The sequence below is a fragment of the Mauremys reevesii genome, linkage group 1 (genome assembly GCF_016161935.1).
Source record: "Mauremys reevesii isolate NIE-2019 linkage group 1, ASM1616193v1, whole genome shotgun sequence".
Lineage (NCBI taxonomy): Eukaryota > Metazoa > Chordata > Testudines > Geoemydidae > Mauremys > Mauremys reevesii.
The window spans coordinates 27778645-27799448 of record NC_052623.1 but is presented as its reverse complement, the minus strand read 5'-3'; the positions used below and the strand labels follow the sequence as shown (position 1 = coordinate 27799448).

Here is a 20804-nt window from a genome sequence, read left to right as displayed (position 1 = left end):
TTGTGGAAGAGCTCACCTCAGGTCCTCCCGTATTAAAGTTTCTATTTTTATTTCTATATCAGTGTCTACTTCTTTTTATTTTCAGTTGTACTAACCTATTTATTTGCCATAATAAATGCATGTAGAATTACAGTTTAGCTGATGTTTAGCATTTAATGTAGGACATCTTTTGCAAGTTCCTTGGATGATATTTTTTTACCAAGGCAGGCTCCTCTGCAGATTATTCTGAAGAGGGGTCACTGTGGCTGGTAAGAACAGACTATGAGATAGTCCGTTATTTAAATATGCCTTCACCTTTCCTTCCTAGGGGATGGCCTTTACACTTGAAGAGAGGCTACAGCTTGGAATTCATGGTCTGCTTCCTCCATGCTTCTTGAGCCAAGATGTTCAAGTTCTCCGTGTCATGAAAAGCTATGAGACCAAATCCAGTGATCTAGACAAGTATGTTGAAAAAGTCTTCTCCGCTTTCAAGTTTTGGCTAGGACTGTGGTCTTTACAACCCGCATGGAAATGTGAGGATACCCAGTTTTAAGCCTTACACACTCAGAGCTCTTCTTCAGAATCACTGTTCTCCCAGCTAAGGATACTCTGTTAACTAACAGTTTGCCAGTTGTGTCTGTTCTAGCCTGCTCATTGTCTCCTCTGTTCACTCCAGTTGTCTCCCAAGGTAGATATGACACTACACACAACATGATCACTAACATAGTGGGTTCACTTAACTTTATCTATCAGCATGTTCAGTAAAATGCCTGATGGAAGAACAAAAAGAACTTGCCAGAAGATAAGAGAAATTTAAAAATCCTATGCAGTGGTAGACATTTGCTTCTCCTCCTGTTCCTAACCCACCATCACTTTCTGTATTGCTCATAAGTAAGGTTAAGTATCAGAGGGGTAGGTTAAGTATCATAGGGGTAGCTGTGTTAGCAGGAGTGGTGCCAGGGTTTCTGGCGTCTTAGTCAGAATTTGGGGGGCGGCATTTTGTCCGCTCCCCACGGGGCGCGTGGGAGCTTCCGGTTCCACTCCCATCGCGCCGCCGAAGAAGGACCCTCCGCCGAAATGCCGCAGGCAACAGCGGCAGTCATTGAGCTGCTCAATTGCCTGCCGCTGTTTTCCGTGGCACGTCGGCAGAAGGTCCTTCTTCGGCGGCACGACGGGAACGGAACCGGAAGCTCCCGTGCGCCCAGTGGGGCGCGCACAAAATGCTGCCCCCCGAATCCTGGCGCCCTAGACGACCGCCTAGGGGAAGCGGCGGCCCTGTGTGTTAGTCTGGATCTGGAAAAAGCGACAAAGAGTCCTGTGGCACCTTATAGACTAACAGAAGTATAGGAGCATGAGCTTTCGTGGGTCTGTACAGTCTGCTTTCCCCATAATCCACAGAGCCAGTTAACTCATCATAAAAGGCAATCAGGCTGAAATTTGACAAATTTGCGTTCTGTGGCTAAAATTTGACAAATTCATTCTCAGCCTAGGAATCATTTTCAGGAAAGAAGAGAATATAGGGGAGATGTTTTGACATAGCTCAAGCACATCAGCGAATCCTACATCCTACACAAAAAATATGTGATCATCTAAGACTGTGTCATGATGCATATGCACAGGTGGGCAAAGTTAAGGTTACAGAGGTGACCTATTTTTTTATTACCTCATTTTTAAAATTATTATTATTTTAGTGCTTCTTTTTTTGGTATGGAATTTAACTATCTCCTTCATTTTTAACACTAATATCCTCCCAGGCTCTTTCTAAGGGGATAGGTTCATTAGGGTATGTAAGGTTTGAAGGCTGATGTGTGTTGAAGACTGTGGGTGGATGGGCAGGAATTTTATTGGGGGTAGGTTGGAGAATTTTAGGAATATGAATCTATTGCAGTTTGCATATGTGTAGTCCTTAAAATATGTATAGCACGCAGACCACTTGATTAATTTAAATCAGATATAGATTAATTCTGGCACTGGCCTTCATAACCATGCCTTCAGCATAGTTCTTCTGATCCTCCTCATTAGTGATGTTTATGCTGCAAATCCTGAAGATCCTGAGGATACTGCAGTTTCTGATTTTCAGAGGTACTGAGCATGCACCTCTCCTGTCGAAGGTAATGGGGCTATGGATGCTGAGTACCTCTGGAACCTCAGGCTTGAGCTGCCCGTTGAAAGACTGGTACTTGGCCCTTGTGGGAGTGTCCTGTGTTCTTAGCAAGTGAGACATTATGAATCTAGATTCCATTAGCTTCTTCAGTCATGCATGGCATTGGTGGAATTGTCCACACCCAGGTTCTTTGATGTGTGTATCTGGTTTTTTCTTTTTTTGTTTTTAGATACATTATTCTTATGACACTGCAAGACAGAAACGAGAAGCTTTTCTACAGAGTGCTAACCTCTGACATCGAGAGATTCATGCCCATAGTTTATACTCCCACGGTCGGCCTGGCCTGTCAGCAGTACGGTCTTGCTTTCAGAAGGCCACGGTGAGTAGACTGACTATTTTTTCCCTTCTTTAATTGGATGTGAATTTTCCTTTGTATCAAGCACCCATATTTCTGTGGGTGGCCCAGCAAAAATAAAATTTGATTCTTGATCAAAAGATGGGCTATCAAACAGCTTGTGCTGTTGTGCTTTTAATGACAAGCTGGGTAGCCGGGAGTAACTCTGCTGTCTTCCTATAAACTGTGAACAGAGGGTGGTTTTGTTCTGAAACAGTACTGTACAGTCTGTGTAACTTAGCCACAAATGTCACTCTGAAGCCACACCCTTCCCCTCCCTGCCCTCCTTTCTCTCCTCTGCATTGAAGTTCTTTTGACAGCATGGCCCTTTGAGGAACATTTGGGTTTTAAATACCTGTTAGTGACTCAGAGAACCTGTGTCGTTTCATATGCCCTGCAATGGATTGCACAGCAAAGTGCATTTTTAGGGAGAAATATTCTGCATGATTCCTTGTAATAATATAGTTTTAAAAATATATAATTTTGATTAACTAATGCTCTAATTATAGTTGTTAGCTATGAGGGTTTTAGTGCTTTCCTGTAGGAATGTCGGAAGCATCTCCACTATGATGCTACAGCTGATGTGCTGCTGTAGTGTAGGCAGATCCTCAATCTGGTCCTAAGCCAGGGGTTCTCAAACTGGGGCTTGGAATCCCTGAGGGGGTCATGAGGTTATTATGTGGGGGGTCGTGAGCTGTCAACCTCCATCCCAAACCCTGCTTTTCCTCCGACATTTATAATAGTGTTAAATATATAAAAAAGTGTTTTTAATTTATAAGGGGGGGTCACACTCAGTGGCTTGCTATGTGAAAGGGGTCACCAGTACAAAAGTTTGAGAACCCCTGTCCTAAAGGATTAGGGAAAAGAACCTAAAGTTGCCCCTCCCCCTGGATATCTCTATCTGTGAGCACTCTGAGACAAGGACTGTTGCACTATTTGCAGCACATTGTTGGCTTTTCACCAACTAAGGTTAGAACTGGGAGCTCCTGACCTCCAGTCCCATGGTCACACTGCTAGACCACACTGCCTCCCCCTTTGAGTAGCTTGATTTAAAGCCTACACAACAAACACTGAGATTAAACCATGTCTTTGGCTTGTCCTCAGTTCTGTTCCCAATCCTCTTGTTATCTCAGGGAAAGCAGCAATGTCTTCCCTCACGCAGGACTTTGTGCAGTTGTTGCTGTTGGAGGAATTCCCTTCCTATAACTCATTTTTAAAAACCCACATTATTTTGCCACTGTGGTAAGAGCCTCTGCTCTCATGCACTGGTGTCCCATTGCAAAGAGTCTCTGTTGTTGAACTTAGGCAAGGAACTGTTATGGATTCCAGCCTGTGGCTTCTGCAGAAAAGGGCAAACCATAATGCCCTGATTGCAGTTGATTTCTTATTTTACGGAGGATTCTGTTTCTCTGCTGATATACTGTGAGCTGCAGTCTAATTTCAGTTTTTACTTTGCTAAAGGTTGTTTTCCCAAGTCATATTTACAAATAGTCATTCTTCCAAATAGAAAAATTCCTATTTTATTATTTACAGTGATGAGATTCACATGAGAAACATTCATTTTTTGTTGTTGTTCTTATTCAGATCTGATTATAATTGTGTGGTAGTAAAAATTACTTTTTCTTGTGGAGGAACTTGCGGAGCAAAGCGGTTGGATTGAGGGAGTGTTTGACTCAATGCAGCATGCCGATACTTCCCGGTTGAATCACTGGGAGTGGGACCCTCAATATTTGACAGGAGCAGGGGAATTAAGGTTTAACTCTCGAAAAGAATTTGGCTTTCTACCACTCACAGTACTGTTATGCTGAACTGTGCAAGCAAACTGAAATGGTATCTTTGAGAAGAATGAGACCTTCCAGTATCACGGGCAAGATTTAGTCTTGCTTAGTCTCCTAGATACTATTGTGATGGTTACAGGACTAGGTGCTCTTCTGTCCTTTTTCTGGTCTTTCTGACTGCTCCCCCTGAAGTGTAATCTATCCTGGGGTGGAAGTTTGCAGTTCTCCCACTTCTAGATCAGGACCTGGGCTACAGATACCCCGTGTATCAACTGTGCTTACCCAGCAGATCTGACTGGGTTTAGACACCTGTGGTCCTTCCCTGCACAAATATGTGGCCAGTGATGAAGATAGTGACCAGGCAGACATATTAACCCCAAATATTGTTCATTTAGCAGTAGATCCAAGACTTCTGGAGAAAAAAGATTTTAAACCACAAATAGTATACGTGCATGTCTATCACACCTACAGTCTTTCCATCCCGTGGTGGCACCGACATAAGAACATAAGAACGGCCATACTGAGTCAGACCAAAGGTCCATCTAGCCTAGTATCCTGTCTTCTGACAGTGGCCAATGCCAGGTGTCCCAGAGGGAATGAACAGAGCAGGTAATCATCAAGTGATCCATGCCCTGTCAACCATTTCCAGCTTCTGGAAAACAGTCTAGGGACACCATCCCTGCCCATCCTGGTTAATAGCCATTGATGGACCTATCCTCCATGAATTTATCTAGGGTTTTTTTTAACTCTGTTTTAGTCTTCGCCTTCACAACATCCTCTGGCAAAGAGTTCCACAGGTTGACTGTGCATTGTGTGAAGAACTATTTCCTTTTGTTTGTTTTAAACCTGCTGCCTATTAACTTAGACAGGCTTAACTTCTTCAGACATTCCCAGAGGTATCCTGTCCAAGACTGGTTCCCCTGAACAACTACTGCCTCTCTTGGGAAAGGGAATCGTCCCAGGATTTGTTGTTGTTGTTCTGTGTTCTCAGGTTTCTGCCTCTCTTGGTCAAAACCAGTTTTGTAGGGTAGCTGGAGAAAAGGCAAAATCATCAAAGCTTGTCCCTCAATAACTCTTAAAGTGTTTGCTGAGAGGTGGCTATCTTGAACCATTATTTTCCTTCCTGTCTGTTTTCGCAGATAGCCCTCTATTGAGATAACCCATACCCGCATAGTCACTCAGTAAATAACCCAAGAACCAGGCCAACAAACAGGATTAATAAATTATTACAGGGCAGCTCCAAATCTATCACAGCTATGGTAATGAGCACTTCAGAAATCTACCTACCTGGGAAAAACAAACCACGTTATAGCCCTGTTACAAAACTCTGCGGCCACCCTGGTCATTACACGGTGGTAATTTGGTTCTGTAACAGGGTTTTTACATGGCGGGGTGTAAGACAGTCATGGTTCTCTCCCCATCTGTCAGGGAGGGAGACCACACCCCCTCACTGTGATGCTCCTAGAGCAACTCTGTTCAGGGGGAAATAGTCAATAGGCCCTAGCCTTCAGTCCAGGCTGGGTGTCAATTGGGTCTGGTAGCCCTGACACTCAGCCAGCGCGGGAGCAGCACACAGTTAATGGGTCTAGCCCACAGTCAGGCTAGGTGGTGGCAAATCTATAGCCCAGAACCTTCAATCAGGATGAGGCTGTACTCAAGTAATGGCTCTAGCTTGCAGTCAGGCAGCTCAGGGCGGGGCAGCAATCAGCTAAGGGGGCTCTGGCCTGCTGTCAGTCTAGGGGGAGATTATCTCTCTGATGGGATAGCCTAGCTCGGACGGGTGCCAGACCAATGCAGGCCTCCTGGCCTAAAGGTCAGGAGGCTGCCACCCCTGGCGGTGAGGTAGCAGGGGGGACGCAGGCCCACCCACTCCACTGCATCCCAGCCAAGGGCCCTAATAGGGGCAGAGTGGTCCACCACTGGGTCAGTGGGGAAATCCAGCCACAGCACTCTGGCCGGCTTGTAGTCAGTCACACACCTGAACCCTATTTGGCTTCCCTGGGCTCCTTCCTATATTCCCAGTCCAGGGGTACCTAATTTCACTAGGGTAAACGGCAAGTGGCAGCCCCAACATCTCCTCAGCACTCTTGGTGTCTGGCAGCTCTAGTAGTTCCTCCAGGTCTCTGGCACTGTAGCTGCCTCTGTCGGCTCCAAGCTCCAGCAGTGATGGGAGGTTGTCCTGCTCCTCTAGCAGCTCTTCACCAACTGAGCTGGAGGGCCTGCCTTTTATAGTTCCACTTCCTGTCCTGCCCCTCTGCTTCCAGCAGGGTGGCCGCGGGTATCCTGGTTCTGCCCATAGGTGGCGGTCGCGGTTCTCTCCCCCTCTGTCCGGGACAGAGACCACACCTCCTCGCTACACGGGGTCACATTAGGGTGACCAGATAGCAAGAGTGAAATATGGGGACGGGAGTGAGGTAATAGTTGCTTATATAAGACAAAGTCTCTAATATCAGGACGATCCTGATAATATTGGGATATCTGGTCACCCTAGGTCGGAGAGTCGGGCTGAAGGGGGATGTAGAGGGGATTACTATCCAGCTCAGCCCTCCAATGCCCTAACCAATTTTGAGCCACGGCACCCAACCCCAGAACCCATGCAGACAAGAGAGCCAGAAGCAAGGTGTATGCTTGCCTGATGACTTTGTGCCTCCCTTCCTGCCCCCCCCCCCCAAATATGTTGTATTTGGAATGTTCTTACTGTTGCAATTTGAGTTCTGTTTGCACTGTTGCATTCATTAAAAGGATTATGTATAGTTGTTTATTTTACAGACTGGTTAGTTAAATGTATTTCCAAATACAAAGAGATTATTTTTCCAGAGGTTTCATTAAAACTTTAAAAACCATTCACCGTACATCCATTATGAGTCATCATTGCAATTAACACAGAAAATCCTTTTAAAAGGATGAAATAATGCATGGGTTTTGCAAAAGCACACAGGGAATGCTAAACTTAAACCACCCACACACAATACCCCAGTGTTCGCAATGTCTGTATCCCAATGCAACCCCCACGGGCTAACATGTTCAGCCATAAAACTCAAAATATGAACAATAGACAGCCCTTATAGCATTCCCTCATCTGTTTGTCTTTCTCTATGGGACACCTTGCTGGTTGCTCCAACCTACAGGCAAGTCTCCACACTTCAGCCTCCCACCCGGGCTCTCACAAATATTACACAAAACACAACTGTAATGATTGGAATACACCTCTACCCCGATATAACACAACCTGATATAACATGAATTCGGATATTACGCGGTAAAGCAGCACTCCGGGGGGGGCAGGGCTGCGCACTCCAGCAGATCAAAGCAAGTGCGATATAACGCGGTTTCACCTATAACTCAGTAAGATTGTTTGGCTCCTGAGGGCAGCGTTATATCAGATTAGAGGTGTATTATTTTTCTGCCTCTTCAAAGCAATTCCATAAACAGCGCCATCTGCCTTTCAAACAGCCAAATGCACACACCACAACTATTCTGCAACTACGGAGGCAATAGTTAATATGTTCCTTCCTTCTATCCAAGTGGCCTGATTATGGCTTCATTAGCCAGGACATTCGGGGATCTGCCGGGTCTCCCAAAATAACCAGACCAACCTCCACCCCATTAATATCTACAGAGAGTCTAGGGGCAAACAATCCTTTCTCCATGAATTTAAATACTACTGAGTTCCAGAAGATCCTAGCATTGTGGACCCTTCCAGACCACTCTGCATTAATTTATGTCTGTAAACTTGCTGTAGTGGTCCACCAGTCGTCCTTGCAGCACCATGGAGAAATTCTGCGCCCTGATGGAGGGCAGGGAGAGGGGGAGAAAATGATAGTTTTCACCACTGGCATAGGGGCAACATCATTCATCAGTTGCCCCTGTACCAGTGGTCCCCAACGCGGTGCCCGCGGGTGCCATGGTGTCCGCCGGGGCATTTATGTGCGCCCACCTAGTGCTCAGCAGGGGAAAGAAGCTGCGGCCCTGCAGTTGCCAGGGACAGAGAACTCCAGGGCTGCGGGCGCCGGTGCTCTCTGTCTTCAGGAGGCGCGGGGCTGCGGCTTCTTCCAGCCCTGCGCCTGCCGGGGACAGAGAACTCCAGGGCCACGGGCGCCGGTGCTCTCTGTCCCCAGCAGGCGCGGGGCTGCGGCTTCTTCCAGCCCTGCGCCTGCCGAGGACAGAGAACTCCAGGGCTGCGGGCGCCGGTGCTCTCTGCCCCCGGCAGGCACAGGGCCCGCCTAGTGCCCAGCAGGGGAGAGATGCCAGGGCCCCCATCTGCTGGGGACAGAGTACTCCAGGGTTGCAGGCTGCACAGCTTCTCTCAGGCTTCTCCCTGCACTGCCCAGAACTGCCACCACAAAAAAACCCGCTCCGCCTCTGCAGAATGGACCAAATGCTGCCCCGTAGCATGTGCTGACACAGGCACCTGCTTGCTCCACTGGTGCCTGGAGCCAGCCCTGTATGTGAGTATTCTTCCTGCACTGATACTGCTGTTTTCTTGTGCTTTGAAATTTATTATTTTTTTTAACATTTTGCTCCAAAATGAGTGGTTCAAATAAGAGACAACATACATATTATTTCAACCCAGAGTGGGAAGAATATTAAATATGATGTTTTTCATATTGTTTAATGTACAAATACAAAATAAACCTTGAAAAATTGTTGGTGCCCGCCACACACTTCTGAAAACATGAATGCGCTATTGGCCACAACAAAGTTGGGGACCACTGCCCTATACAGTTTAGGAAGCCCATGCATGCAAGGCTATCCATAATCTTCTGAGCATTACCTCAGCTTCATGGCCCAGTTAGACAGCACCTTATCAATGGCATAGCAGACCTGCTTAAGAATGGCCCCCACAATTGATCTCCCCATGCCAAATTGGTTGGCTACAGACCGGCAGCGTTCTGGAGTAGCCAGCTTCCAGATAGCAATGATGACTCATGGGGGGGTGAGGACTCCGGCTGGGGGTGTGGGCTCTGGGGTAGGGCCAAGGATGAGAGGTTTGGGGGTACAGGCAGGGGCTTGGGGCTGGGGATGAGGGGTTTGGGGTGCAGGAGGGGGTGCAGGTTCCCGGCAGCACTAACCGCAGCTTCCAGGAAGTGGCCGCGAGGTCTCTGTGGCCCTTAGATGCCTGGGCAGCCAGGGAGGCTACACAAGCTGCCCTCGCACCCACAGGCACCGCCCCCGCAGCTCCTATTGGTTGCAGTTACCAGCCAATGGGAGCTGCGGACCCGGCACTTGGGCGGGGGAAATGTGTGGAGCTTCCCTGCACCCAGGGTTGCAAGGATCTAGCAGACGCTTTCAGGAGCCGCACAGAGCAAAGGCAGGTAGGAAGCCTGCCTTAGCCCCAGGCCTCTGCTGCACCACTGGCCGGACTTTTAATGGAACCGCCATGGTCTGTTTTTGACCAGGTGTTCCAGTCAAAAACCAGACAACTGGCAGCCCTACTCCCATACCGTGAATTACCTAACGCAGTGCATCCAAGAGCTGTGTAGACACACCCTGGGTACCCCAAAGCAGGAAGCTGGGTTAACCAGGAGGGAGACAGGGAAAGGAAGAGTCAGCATCCTTTCTCCCCCACATTGTAATTTAAACTCATAGGGTTGTTTTCAAGGCAACTCAATATCTTCAAGAGTTTTTCTAGCTAAGGGAAGTCTGTGCTGTGTCTTAGGTTCAGGAACCTTCCACATGCTCCCTCAAAGCCAAGCAGGCCTAAGGGGATGGCCGGCACATAGTTTATAATGTAGTGCGGCTATTTGTTTCATTAGGAAAAAGCTCTGTCCCCCTCTCTGCTTCTCTTCATCCTCCTCTCTCACCCGCTAGTCTCTCTGGAGCAGAATATGCACCCCATGACATTTGAGATCACAACTAACTGCCTAACATGGGTGAAATCCCAGCCCCATCTAAGTCAATGGCAAAACTCCTATTGACTTGAAGAAGGCCAGGATTTCACCCCAAATGTCAGAGTTGTTTTGAAATTAGGCCAGTGGAATTCCCTAAGCAGTTTCTGATTAGGTAGGATCAAAGGAGGAGCTTGAGGAGGTCAAGCGAGGGTTGATCAGGGATAGGGGATGCAAGAAAATGCATTTGCAGGCTAAGGGAAAGGTCCCAGCTGAGAAAGGAAGGTGGATATGTATCAGGGTGGAAGGGGATGCAGTCAAGGAGGCAGGACAAGTGGGGTATGAGGTGTATAGTAGGAGAGATTTCTCTGTGACTGGAATGAAAGCAGGAGGGCTTTGAACAGGAAGAGGGGTAGGGAAGCCACAGAAGGGAGCAGAGCACTTGTCAGACGGCATCAGTTTTGTTAGTAAAGAATTTAGGCAGAGACGGGAAGGAGGAGAATTGGGAGGAGGGCTGATAGAGAAACGGAAAATAGAAAAGAGATGCCACGGGTTGAGGTGCAGGAGCCTTTCAGGAAGGAGAATCAGAGCTGTTAATTTAGCCCTGGTGTATGTTTGTGCATCTCGATATAAGGAGGAGTTACAGTGGGATAAGCACCAAGGAGGGGGAAGAAATATCTAGGTTGGTGCCTGGGTGTATATCAAGCAGTAATGGGATGAAAGGGAAAGGGAAAAGATAAATGGATTATCATGAAAATCTTTCTATGGGCGAGATTTGTTAAGCGGTGGAACAGTCTCCCAAAGGAAGTGATGGGTGCATCAGGGTCTTGGGAGGCTTTTTTAAATAGACCAGGCAAAACGTTAGAAAATAAAGTGTAGGGAGCGATTTTGTGCCAGCCAGGGGGCTAGTAGCTAGGCCCTGATAGGTCTTTTCCAGCTATAATTCTATGAGTGGGATGAACAGAGGGTCATTAATGCTGTAATTTCATGTCTTATGCCTGATATGCAGAGCCCTGAAGATAAACTGCTAAGTGTAGGATACAACAAGCCATGCACATCTTAGGCACGTGACTTTTGAAAATTTAGCCATTCATGTTTGTGTGTCTGATAAGAGCAATTTAAAATAGAGATAGGGACATTTTTATAAACGTATCCACTTAGCCAGGACAGAATGTGCCAGATTAGACTTCATTTAGCTGAAGGCAAATTGCCCTGATGCTGTACAAATATTTTTCTTTCCTTTTTTTGTTCTCTGTGTCACACTTTGTCCAAGTTCTTCGTTTATCCTTGGGGCTCCCTGCGGTGCATTTGAAAAGTGTAGGTGTGGGTCTCAGTGGAGTTTTCTCAGCATGAGAAGGAAACGCAATCAGGCTAGGATTTAGTTTAACTTCCCCAGGCAAACTTGATCTCTTAACCTTTGCATGAGCCCGTAAAATGACATAAAGGATGTGCTGACAGTTATAATAGATGAAGTCCAGTTATGATACTGCTGCTTAAGACAGACCATAGGCAGCAGTTTGCCTCCCTTTGCAATGCTTAATGCTGGTAAACTGGTACACTTTTCCCCTCTCTAATTCTCAGTGGCCTAGGCATTGCCAGGTGTCCATCATGCTGTGAGGGCTGGGACTGGGGGTCTCAATTGCAGAACAGGTTGAGGAATGAACTCAGCCTTCTATCCCTGAGGCTGAACCTGCGGCTCATTCTGCTCTTCACGCACGGGCAGTGTTTAATGAGTCTAGTCTTGACCTGCACACTGATTGGATGGTGGATGGGATCCCTCAGCATCTCTGGTCTTGCCAGAAGCATGGCTCTGATCTATCCACACCTATGTATTTACATCATACAACAGACTAGCCACTGTCAGCCTAATTTTTCACAGGTCAGCACTGGTGAACCAGTGGGAGCTGTGGTTGCTCCAAATATGTAAAAATCAAGGCCGTAAATCTTCAGAATTGCACAGATTTTAACCACACATTGACGTTAATAGGAGCTCTGTGGCTCAATCCTCATGCAGCCCTCTAAAATGCAAGGGTCATTCCCAGGGTTATACTTAAAAATACGACAATTACTGAAAATTAAGGCTGAATAAAGCCTTCAATTGAGTCTTGAAACCCAAGAGGGGCCTGTACTGTTGAATATCATAATGTGAAGCATTCCATTGGGATTGGCAAAGGATACATGAGAACACTTGGGTTAAAGCCCTTCTGCTTAGTAGCAGAGCCTGCCCGTGAGAGTGATTAGGCTCGAATAAGTGCAACTGATTGTGATCAGACACAGCCGTGTTGCTCATTACCTCTCCTTAATCAGAATTTAGAATGGAATTAGAGATGGATTTAGAGCCTCCAGTCCACCTCCATGCTGCTTCACAAGCGCTCTGTGTGATGTTTGTCACCCTCAGCCCCTGCCACTAACCCCTCCATTTCTGAAACAGGGAAAAGGCTCATTTATTTATGTACTATATTAGGGTGATTTTAAAAAAACAACTGATAATTATGTGGCAAACTATTAATTGGATCAAAAAGTTATGACATGGGTTCTCCCCTCCACAGAACCTCCACAGAACCCCAAAGTGGTGAATGGGGCTCCAGGGATGTGCAAGGAGTCTGCCCATGCCAAAGAAGTCACAGGATCCAGGTCTCCGTCAGAAATACTTGTGCACTAATTAGTATTGAGAATCTGTTTTTGTTTTAAATTGTCTTTACTTATTCATAAACGGTATTTTAAATGCTCTTTACTGCATATCTACTTTCAGTCCCTCAGGATCCTGGATGTTTAAACATGTGGGGCTTTTTATCGTGAACTTTTGAAACTACATTTTCTGGGTCTGATATTAAATTCTAGTTTTCCCATCTGAAGTATGTGATGACAGCTTTAGAAATGTTTACATGACTAGTGAAGGCAGCCCTGTTCCCTCTCCCACAAATGGACTATTTCAGGATAAAGCTTATCATGTACAGACAGTAGGGTTTTGTCCTATAAGTCTCTGAATTGAATATAATAAGAATCACTCTTGCTTTGGATTGTATTACTTGTTTTTCATTAGTACCCACACACTATTATTTCCCTGAGTTATAAATAAATCTGACTATTGCCAAAAAGTCTTCCATCTACATGTAAACAAACTTCTAAAAATCACTGAGTTACCATGCTGATTTTGTCCAGTTTGATGATTGATTATACAATATTTAGACAAATACGTGCATATTAAAACATAATGTCTCCAAAGACGATATCCCAGAGGCATGTTACAAACTCTGGCTTTCCAAAAAGAGCCAAACAGTTTTAAAGTTTATATCAGAGCATCTAATCCTGTTACCACAGTGATTACAAAAGAATAATCATAATAATAAGGGGTGTGGCTGACTGAGAAGGCTCTGGAGACCCAAGCTTCATAATGTGTCAGTTTCATGTTTGATTTTGGAAGGGTAAAGGCCCAGAGCCTTGGCTGTGCTGTAGCTGCTCTGCACTGCATCACTAGCCCAAAATGGCCCCTAATTCCTAGGAAAGGGATGAAGTAGTTCATCACTATGCAATGGCCAGGATAGGAGGGGTGGCCGGGGCACCACTAATGCCCTGGTGAGCCTCAGCTGCTATATAGGTCCCTTTGCAGCTATTGGCAGCCAGCAATCTACTGTACTGGACCAGGCTTGGTGCACAGTCAGCCCAGAATCAGAGACTCAAAAGTCGCTTAAAGCCACCTTTGTAGCCCATTTCTGAGCTCCATTGTGTAGTCCTCAGATGTAGCCAGGGATCTGGCCCATCATTTTTTAAGTAACGTCTTTCCACAGATTCCTTACCTCCGCTGTGCGAAATCCTGGTCCTGCTGAAGTCAAAACGTCCATTGACTTACTTGGGGCCAGGATTTCAACCTTCTATCTTAAATTGTCAAATGGTGAATGTAGAAATTTGCCTCTTGCATGTCAGCAGTTTGATCTGTAGAATCAATCTTCCTTTTTGGACAGTAGCACTGAATTGTGATGTATTTCAGTCTGCCCTTAGCCAAAATTGTTTAGTTGTTTTCATTTATTTTCTCAAGTATCCGGGGGTAGCCGTGTTAGTTTGTATCCACAAAAACAACGAGGAGTCCAGTGGCATCTTAAAGACTAACAGGTTTATTTGGGCATAAGCTTTTGTGGGTAAAAAACCCACGTCTTTAGTCATTTCGTCATTTCATCAAAATTTTCACTCCATGCATCTGAAGAAGTGGGTTTTATACCCACGAATATGTCCAAATAAATCTGTTAGTCTTTAAGGTGCCACCGGACTCCTCGTTGTTTTCATTTATTTTTTGTAATGTATATTGCTCTGCTGATATCTGATATGTTCAATTAGTTTTCATCTACTATAAGGCCCTCATTGCAGTCATACCTGAGCACCATCCCTGTATTCAAAATAGAAAAATAGGACACTGATTCTTCACATTATGCTTATGGCAGACACATTGAGAAGTTAGATAAAAGCATAAAATATTCTGCTGGAAGGTTGCAAAGTAACACTACTTTATTTATGGCACAATATCGCACAAGAATCACAAAACAGAGAGAGACAAAGCAGGCTGCTCCTTAAAACAAATAGAGCGGCACAACTCTCCCTACCTTACTCTAGGCTGGCTGGCTGCAAGATTACTCTGATTGCATGTTTCCGTACAGAACCCCTTGGTTGCCTGCACATAGGTCCAAGAAAACCCCTGAGAAGTTGAAGACACAGAGCACAATTTTAAGAGTTTTTTATACACCATAATTCTCTGCTTTGTTCATCATTGAGGTCCCAGTCCTACAATTCATGGTATGCAGGAAGAGCAGTACCTTTGTATGCAGCCCCATTGACTTCAATGGGACTACGAACATGGTGAAATTTAATGATTTTAGGAGATCAGACTGGATGACCCAATTGAATGTGCACAAGTGTTTGCAGGATCAGGGGCCTTGCATGACCATTTTGATCTGGTAGTGTTCGGCACTCACTCTGCGCATGTGTGAGTGGCTACCTAGAGACTCAGGCACGTTATCTCAGTTTCTCTCCTCTAATGCTGTACGATAAGGTGCTCCGTTGCTTGTGTGTGAAGCACTTTGCGTTCTTCATGTTCCAGTAGCTAGACAGTAGGGTGCTTGATCCAGGGACCGCATCCCTCTGAGAAGCACCACGTATGCCTATAGCTGAAATCGAAATGCTTAATAATACTATAGAAATAGATTCCTCTCTCACTTGATCATGCTTTTTTCCCCTCTGAGATGAGAATAGCCCTTTTAGGGGGCTTTAGAGTTTGTTGTGTTTTCCTGTCTATCTTGGGTACTTATGTTTCCAATGACCATGGCATCTGAGCCCCTCACAATCTTTAATGTAGTTTACTTATTATTACTTTGTGTATTATGGTAGCGCCTCGGAGCCCCAGTGCTAGGCACTGTACAAACACAGTAGTAGGTGTCCCAGCCCTGAAGAGTTTACAGTCGCAATAGACGTGAGAGAGCCAGGGTGCAGGAAGGGGTAGGAATCATTAAAAAGGGGATAGAGAATAAGACTGAGAATATATTATTGCCCTTATATAAATCCATGGTATGCCCACATCTCGAATACTGTGTACAGATGTGGTCTCCTCACCTCAAAAAAGATATTCTAGCACTAGAAAAGGTTCAGAAAAGGGCAACTAAAATGATTAGGGGTTTAGAGAGGGTCCCATACGAGGAAAGATTAAAGAGGCTAGGACTCTTCAGCTTGGAAAAGAGAAGACTAAGGGGGGACATGATAGAGGTATATAAAATCATGAGTGATGTTGAGAAAGTGGATAAGGAAAAGTTATTTACTTATTCCCATAATACAAGAACTAGGGGTCACCAAATGAAATTAATAGGCAGCAGGTTTAAAACAAATAAAAGGAAGTTCTTCTTCACGCAGCGCACAGTCAACTTGTGGAACTCCTTACCTGAGGAGGTTGGGAACGCTAGGACTATAACAGTGTTTAAAAGAGAACTGGATAAATTAATGGTGGTGAAGTCCATAAATGGTTATTAGCCAGGATGGGTAAAGAATGGTGTCCCTAGCCTCTGTTCGTCAGAAGATGGAGATGGATGGCAGGAGAGAGATCACTTGATCATTGCCTGTTAGGTTCACTCCCTTTGGGGCACCTGGCATTGGCCACTGTCGGTAGACAGATACTGGGCTAGATGGACCTTTGGTCTGACCCGGTACGGCCTTTCTTATGTTCTTATGTTCTTATGTAGAACACACAAGCAAAGCGAGCAGTGTGATGGCAGCCAGTGTCGGGCTGGGGGAGAAAGGGCTGTTTGTTAGGTTGTTTTGGTGGGGGTGGGGGGCTAGTTAGAAAAGGGAAGGGGTAACAGGGCCAAGTCTGGGCAGGGGAGAAGAGGGGCAGATGTGAAGTGAAGCTCAGAGGAAGAGACTGTGAGGTGGGGAAGGCAGCAGGTTGGAGCAAACAGCCAACCAGCACAGGCCAGAGAACAGTTTTGACTGGGATGTCCAAAGGTGAAAAATGGCCTGGTGCTTTGGTTGCTTCTGCCCCTACTGGCTCTGGCTGGCTCCTCTCTGCAGTTTTCCCCCAAGATCACATGGTGGGTGGGAGGGAAGGCACCACCGGGATCCTAGTGTCCCCAGATTTGGGGCAGAGGGTCTCCCCTGCACAGTTTGGGGTCCAGAGGATATTGGGGGAAGGGGTGGCCCAGCTGGGCCCCATTTTATCCCCTTCCCTTAATACAACAGTCCCTGCTTTGGCTGCTGCCATTGGCTGGAGTCTCACAAACACCCATGAGGCAGGGCAGTGCTCTTATTCCAGTTTTACAGATGGGAAGCCAAGACACAGAGCACCTAAGTAATCTGCCCAAGGAAGACTGTGGTGGAGCAGGGACTTGAACCCAGCTCCTTCACATCCTAGGCCAACGACCTAACCGGTATTGTTGTTAGTAGTTTGTCTTTGGAAAACCAGCATCTCATTAAATGAAAGCAGAAAAAGAACGTTCTTATTTGCAACCATCTGCTATGCTCTTTCCAGGACGCCCACGAGAAGTGAACCACTCAAACATTATTTTTAGAAAAATCCTCTGCCAGGCGTGGAGTGTGTCCTGTCTTCTTGGGTTTGGTCTACTGGGCAGGAAGCTCATCAGGCCAGGACTGTCTTCCTTTCAGGTCGTGTACAGTGCCAAGAACATTGTCCAGGCTTAACAGATATTAAGTGATAACAGTATGTTTTGGATGGCTCGGGAGATAAGTAACCAAATGCAAAAGCAAAAAAATTTAGCTTCACAGTTTATTCAGGGAGCACTTCTATGAACGGAAGCAGAAAGGAAAGTGTAAGTACAAAGGGACAGACTGCCTCAGACATGTGGATGAAAAATGCCCTTGTGTGGCAGATTAGCTTTGTTATTCCCATTTCACAGATCATGGAATTGAGGCACAGAGAAGCCTGTGTTGGTGACAAAAATGGCACCTAGGTCTCCTGTCTGCCAGGCCTGAAACTAACCATCTTCTGAGGGAAGATCTGGGAAAGAAGAAAGAGTAAAATCTCGTGGTCCTCCATACAGGTCATGTGGTTTAGGCAGGCTGAATGGGTGAGAGGCATGTTAGAATCAAATATGCGTTCATCATCCCTGAGCAGACTAGAGTGAAACCAGTGATGAGGAAGCAGCCAAATACAATACCAGTGCCAACTGCCCTGCTCCAAAGCCCAGTCACAAGTGTAGATTGGATCACTCTGTGCTGCATATTGGAGAAAGGCATGTGACCTTACCTCCCATGAAGCTAGTTCCTTCCTTAGGTTATTGTTTAGCTGGAAGAATTGCAGAGTTTGTGCATCCTGGCTGGACTCAGTTAATTTTACCACAGTTAATTTTTAATCAGCCTTGTTTCCTATGACCTGTTTCGCTTCTAGCTAGCTACTTATATATTCACTTCTTTTGTTTTTTGAGTGGGGAGAAGGGACCACACATTGCATTATAGAGAAATATGCTTGGAATGGCAGATTAATAGTAAAAAATGAGTCTGTCAGAAGAATTGCACGTGCACTGTACTTAGTTCCTCCGAGAGGTTTGAGCAATGTCATTGACCTTTTGTTAACTAATTTCATTCTCATTAAGTGCCAAGTAGGCTAGCACGAATATAGTTATCTTTTAATTTCCAGGAAGCAAAGTATCTAAACCTAATCCAAAGAAGAATAGAGGGCGCGCCAGAAGCAGGAGTCTGTTGTTCAGGCTACATGTTTTCTTCTAAGTGAACTTTATCTTTCGGTAACTCAGATACTTCTTGTGTACTGTTTGGTGGCATTAATTAGATATGCGGATTTCCCAGTACATTAGCAAGTAACTGTGTCTCTCTTTGACACTGCCTTATAGCCACTCCCTGCTGTAGTCCCTGCATAGCCAGTGCAGCTCAGAACATGAGCTGGATGTTATTCCTGTTTGTGCAGTCATCAACAGAATTGTTTGCTGGGTTCCACGGACAGAGCTAGTCCGTTACACCTGTGCAACCCAGAGGACGCTTTATACTAAATTTGTGGCAAGTTATCATGCAAATTAGACTCATCACTAAATTTGGCTCTTGGTCTCTAAAGGCACATACAATGTCTAAGGATGGACATTTTAAAGAAGTTAAATAGCTGATTAGATCCTATGGGATTTTTAAGGTTATATGCTTTATTATTAAAAAAATTATGAATGATCCATGTAAAGTGTGCCCAGAAATTAACACAATGGTGTCTCTATTAAATACATGAAATAATACATTCTTACTACCGTTTACTTTTTTTTTTTTTGGAGTTGATATGCTTTTTAATTATGTTGCTAATTTGTACTTTCAAAATCTGGTCAAGTAGTCCCTTTTTCTTGCAGAATCATGTGAAGACCATCCTAAGGGATATGCTTTTGATTACTGTATATCTTTATAATGGAGATTAGCGTCTGTTAATGCTTTTGAGATAGGCCAGAGAAGGAGATCTGCATGATCTGAGGAATTGGCTGATGTGATTGCAGAGCCATTGGCCATTATCTTTGAAAACTTGTGGCGATCAGGGGAGGTCCCAGATGATTGGAAAAAGACAAATATAATGTTCATCTTTTAAAAAGGGAAGAAGCAGAATCCGGGGAACTACAGACAGGTCAGCCTCACCTCATTCCCCAGAAAAATCATGGAGCAGATCCTCAAGGAATCCATTTTGAAGCACTTGAAGGAGAGGAAGGTGATCAGGAACAGTCAACATGGATTCACCAAGGGCAAGTCATGCCTGACCAACCTAATTGCCTTCTGTGATGAGATAACTGGCTCTGTGGATATGGGAAAAGCAGTGGACATGAGATACCTTGACTTTAGCAAAGCTTTTGGTGTGGTTTCCCACAGTATTCTTGCTAGCAAGTTAAAGAAGTATGGATTGAATCAATGGTAGATAAGGTGGATAGAAAGCTGGCTAGATCGTCGGGCTCAACAGGTAGTGATCAATGGCTGGATGTCTAGTTAGCAGCCAGTATCAAGCAGAGTGCCTTAGGGGTGGGTCCTGGGGCCGGTTTTGTTCAACATCTTCATTAATGATCTGGATGATGGGATTGATTGCGCCCTCAGCAAGTTCGCAGATAACACTAAGCTGTGAGGAGAGGTAGATATGCTGGAGGGTAGGGATAGGGTCCAGAGTGACCTAGACAAATTGGAGGATTGGGCCAAAAGAAATCTGATGAGGTTCAACAAGGACAAGTGCAGAATCTTGTACTTAGAATGGAAGAATCCCATGCACTGCTACAGGCTGGGGTCCAACTGGCTAAGCGGCAGTTCTGCAGAAAAGGACCTGGGGATTACAGTGGACGAGAAGCTGGATATGAATCCACAGTGTCCCCTTGTTGCCAAGAAGGCTAACAGCATATTGGGCTGTATTAGTCCAACAGCAGATCGAGGGAAGTGATTATTCTCCTCTATTTGGCACTGGTGAGGCCACATCTGGAGTACTGCATCCAATTTTTCCCCACTACAGAAAGGATGTGGACAAATTGGAAAGAGTCCAGCAGAGAGCAGTGAAAATTATTAGGGGGCTGGGGCACATGACTTATGAGGAGAAGCTGAGGGAACTGGGGTTATTTAGTCTGCAGAAGAGAAGAGTGAGGGGGGATTTGATAGCAGCCTTCAAGTACCTGAAGGGGAGTTCCAAAGAGGGTGGAGCTTGGCTGTTCTCAGTGGTGGCAGATGACAGAACAAGGAGTAATGGTCTGAAGTTGCAGTGGGGAGGTCTAGGTTGGATATTAGGAAAAACTATTTCACTAGGAGGGTGGTGAAACTCTGGAATGTGTTACCTAGAGAGGTGGTGGAAACTCCATCTTTAGAGGTTTTTAAGGCCCAGCTTGACAAAGCCCTGGCTGGGATGATTTAGTTGGTGTTGGTCCTGCTTTGAGCAGGGGGTTAGACTAGATGACCTCCTGAGGTCTCTTCCAACCCTAATCTTCTTTGATTCTGTGATTCTATGCGTATGTGGTTAACTTGTTGTTGGTTAGCGGAGACTGTTTAAAAGCATTGTACATGGACTAGTAGACTCAATTTTATTACATTTCCAGTTTTCCTCTGTGCTCTTGTGTTGATTACCACAAAAATTATCGCTATATTTTGTATTTCCTCTGTTTTAAAAGAGCATGGTCTTTTTATCAAGATTCTCAGCAGGAGTCTAGTGCACAGCAAAATTCCTTTTGTCTGCTGCCAAAAGCAACTAATGGCTGTAAAAAGTTGTATACTCTTCTGTTTTA

General features: G+C 45.4%; 1 protein-coding gene across 1 annotated transcript in view; it reads left to right on the top strand.

Moving 5' to 3' along the window:
• The window catches only part of ME3 (malic enzyme 3), a 200650-nt gene that overhangs the window by 106172 nt on the left and 73674 nt on the right, over nucleotides 1–20804 (top strand). Inside the window, exons 2-3 of the mRNA XM_039520379.1 lie at nucleotides 308–441; nucleotides 2313–2462. Of these exons, the coding sequence (XP_039376313.1) occupies nucleotides 308–441; nucleotides 2313–2462 (284 nt within the window). The remainder of the gene's footprint in view (nucleotides 1–307; nucleotides 442–2312; nucleotides 2463–20804) is intronic.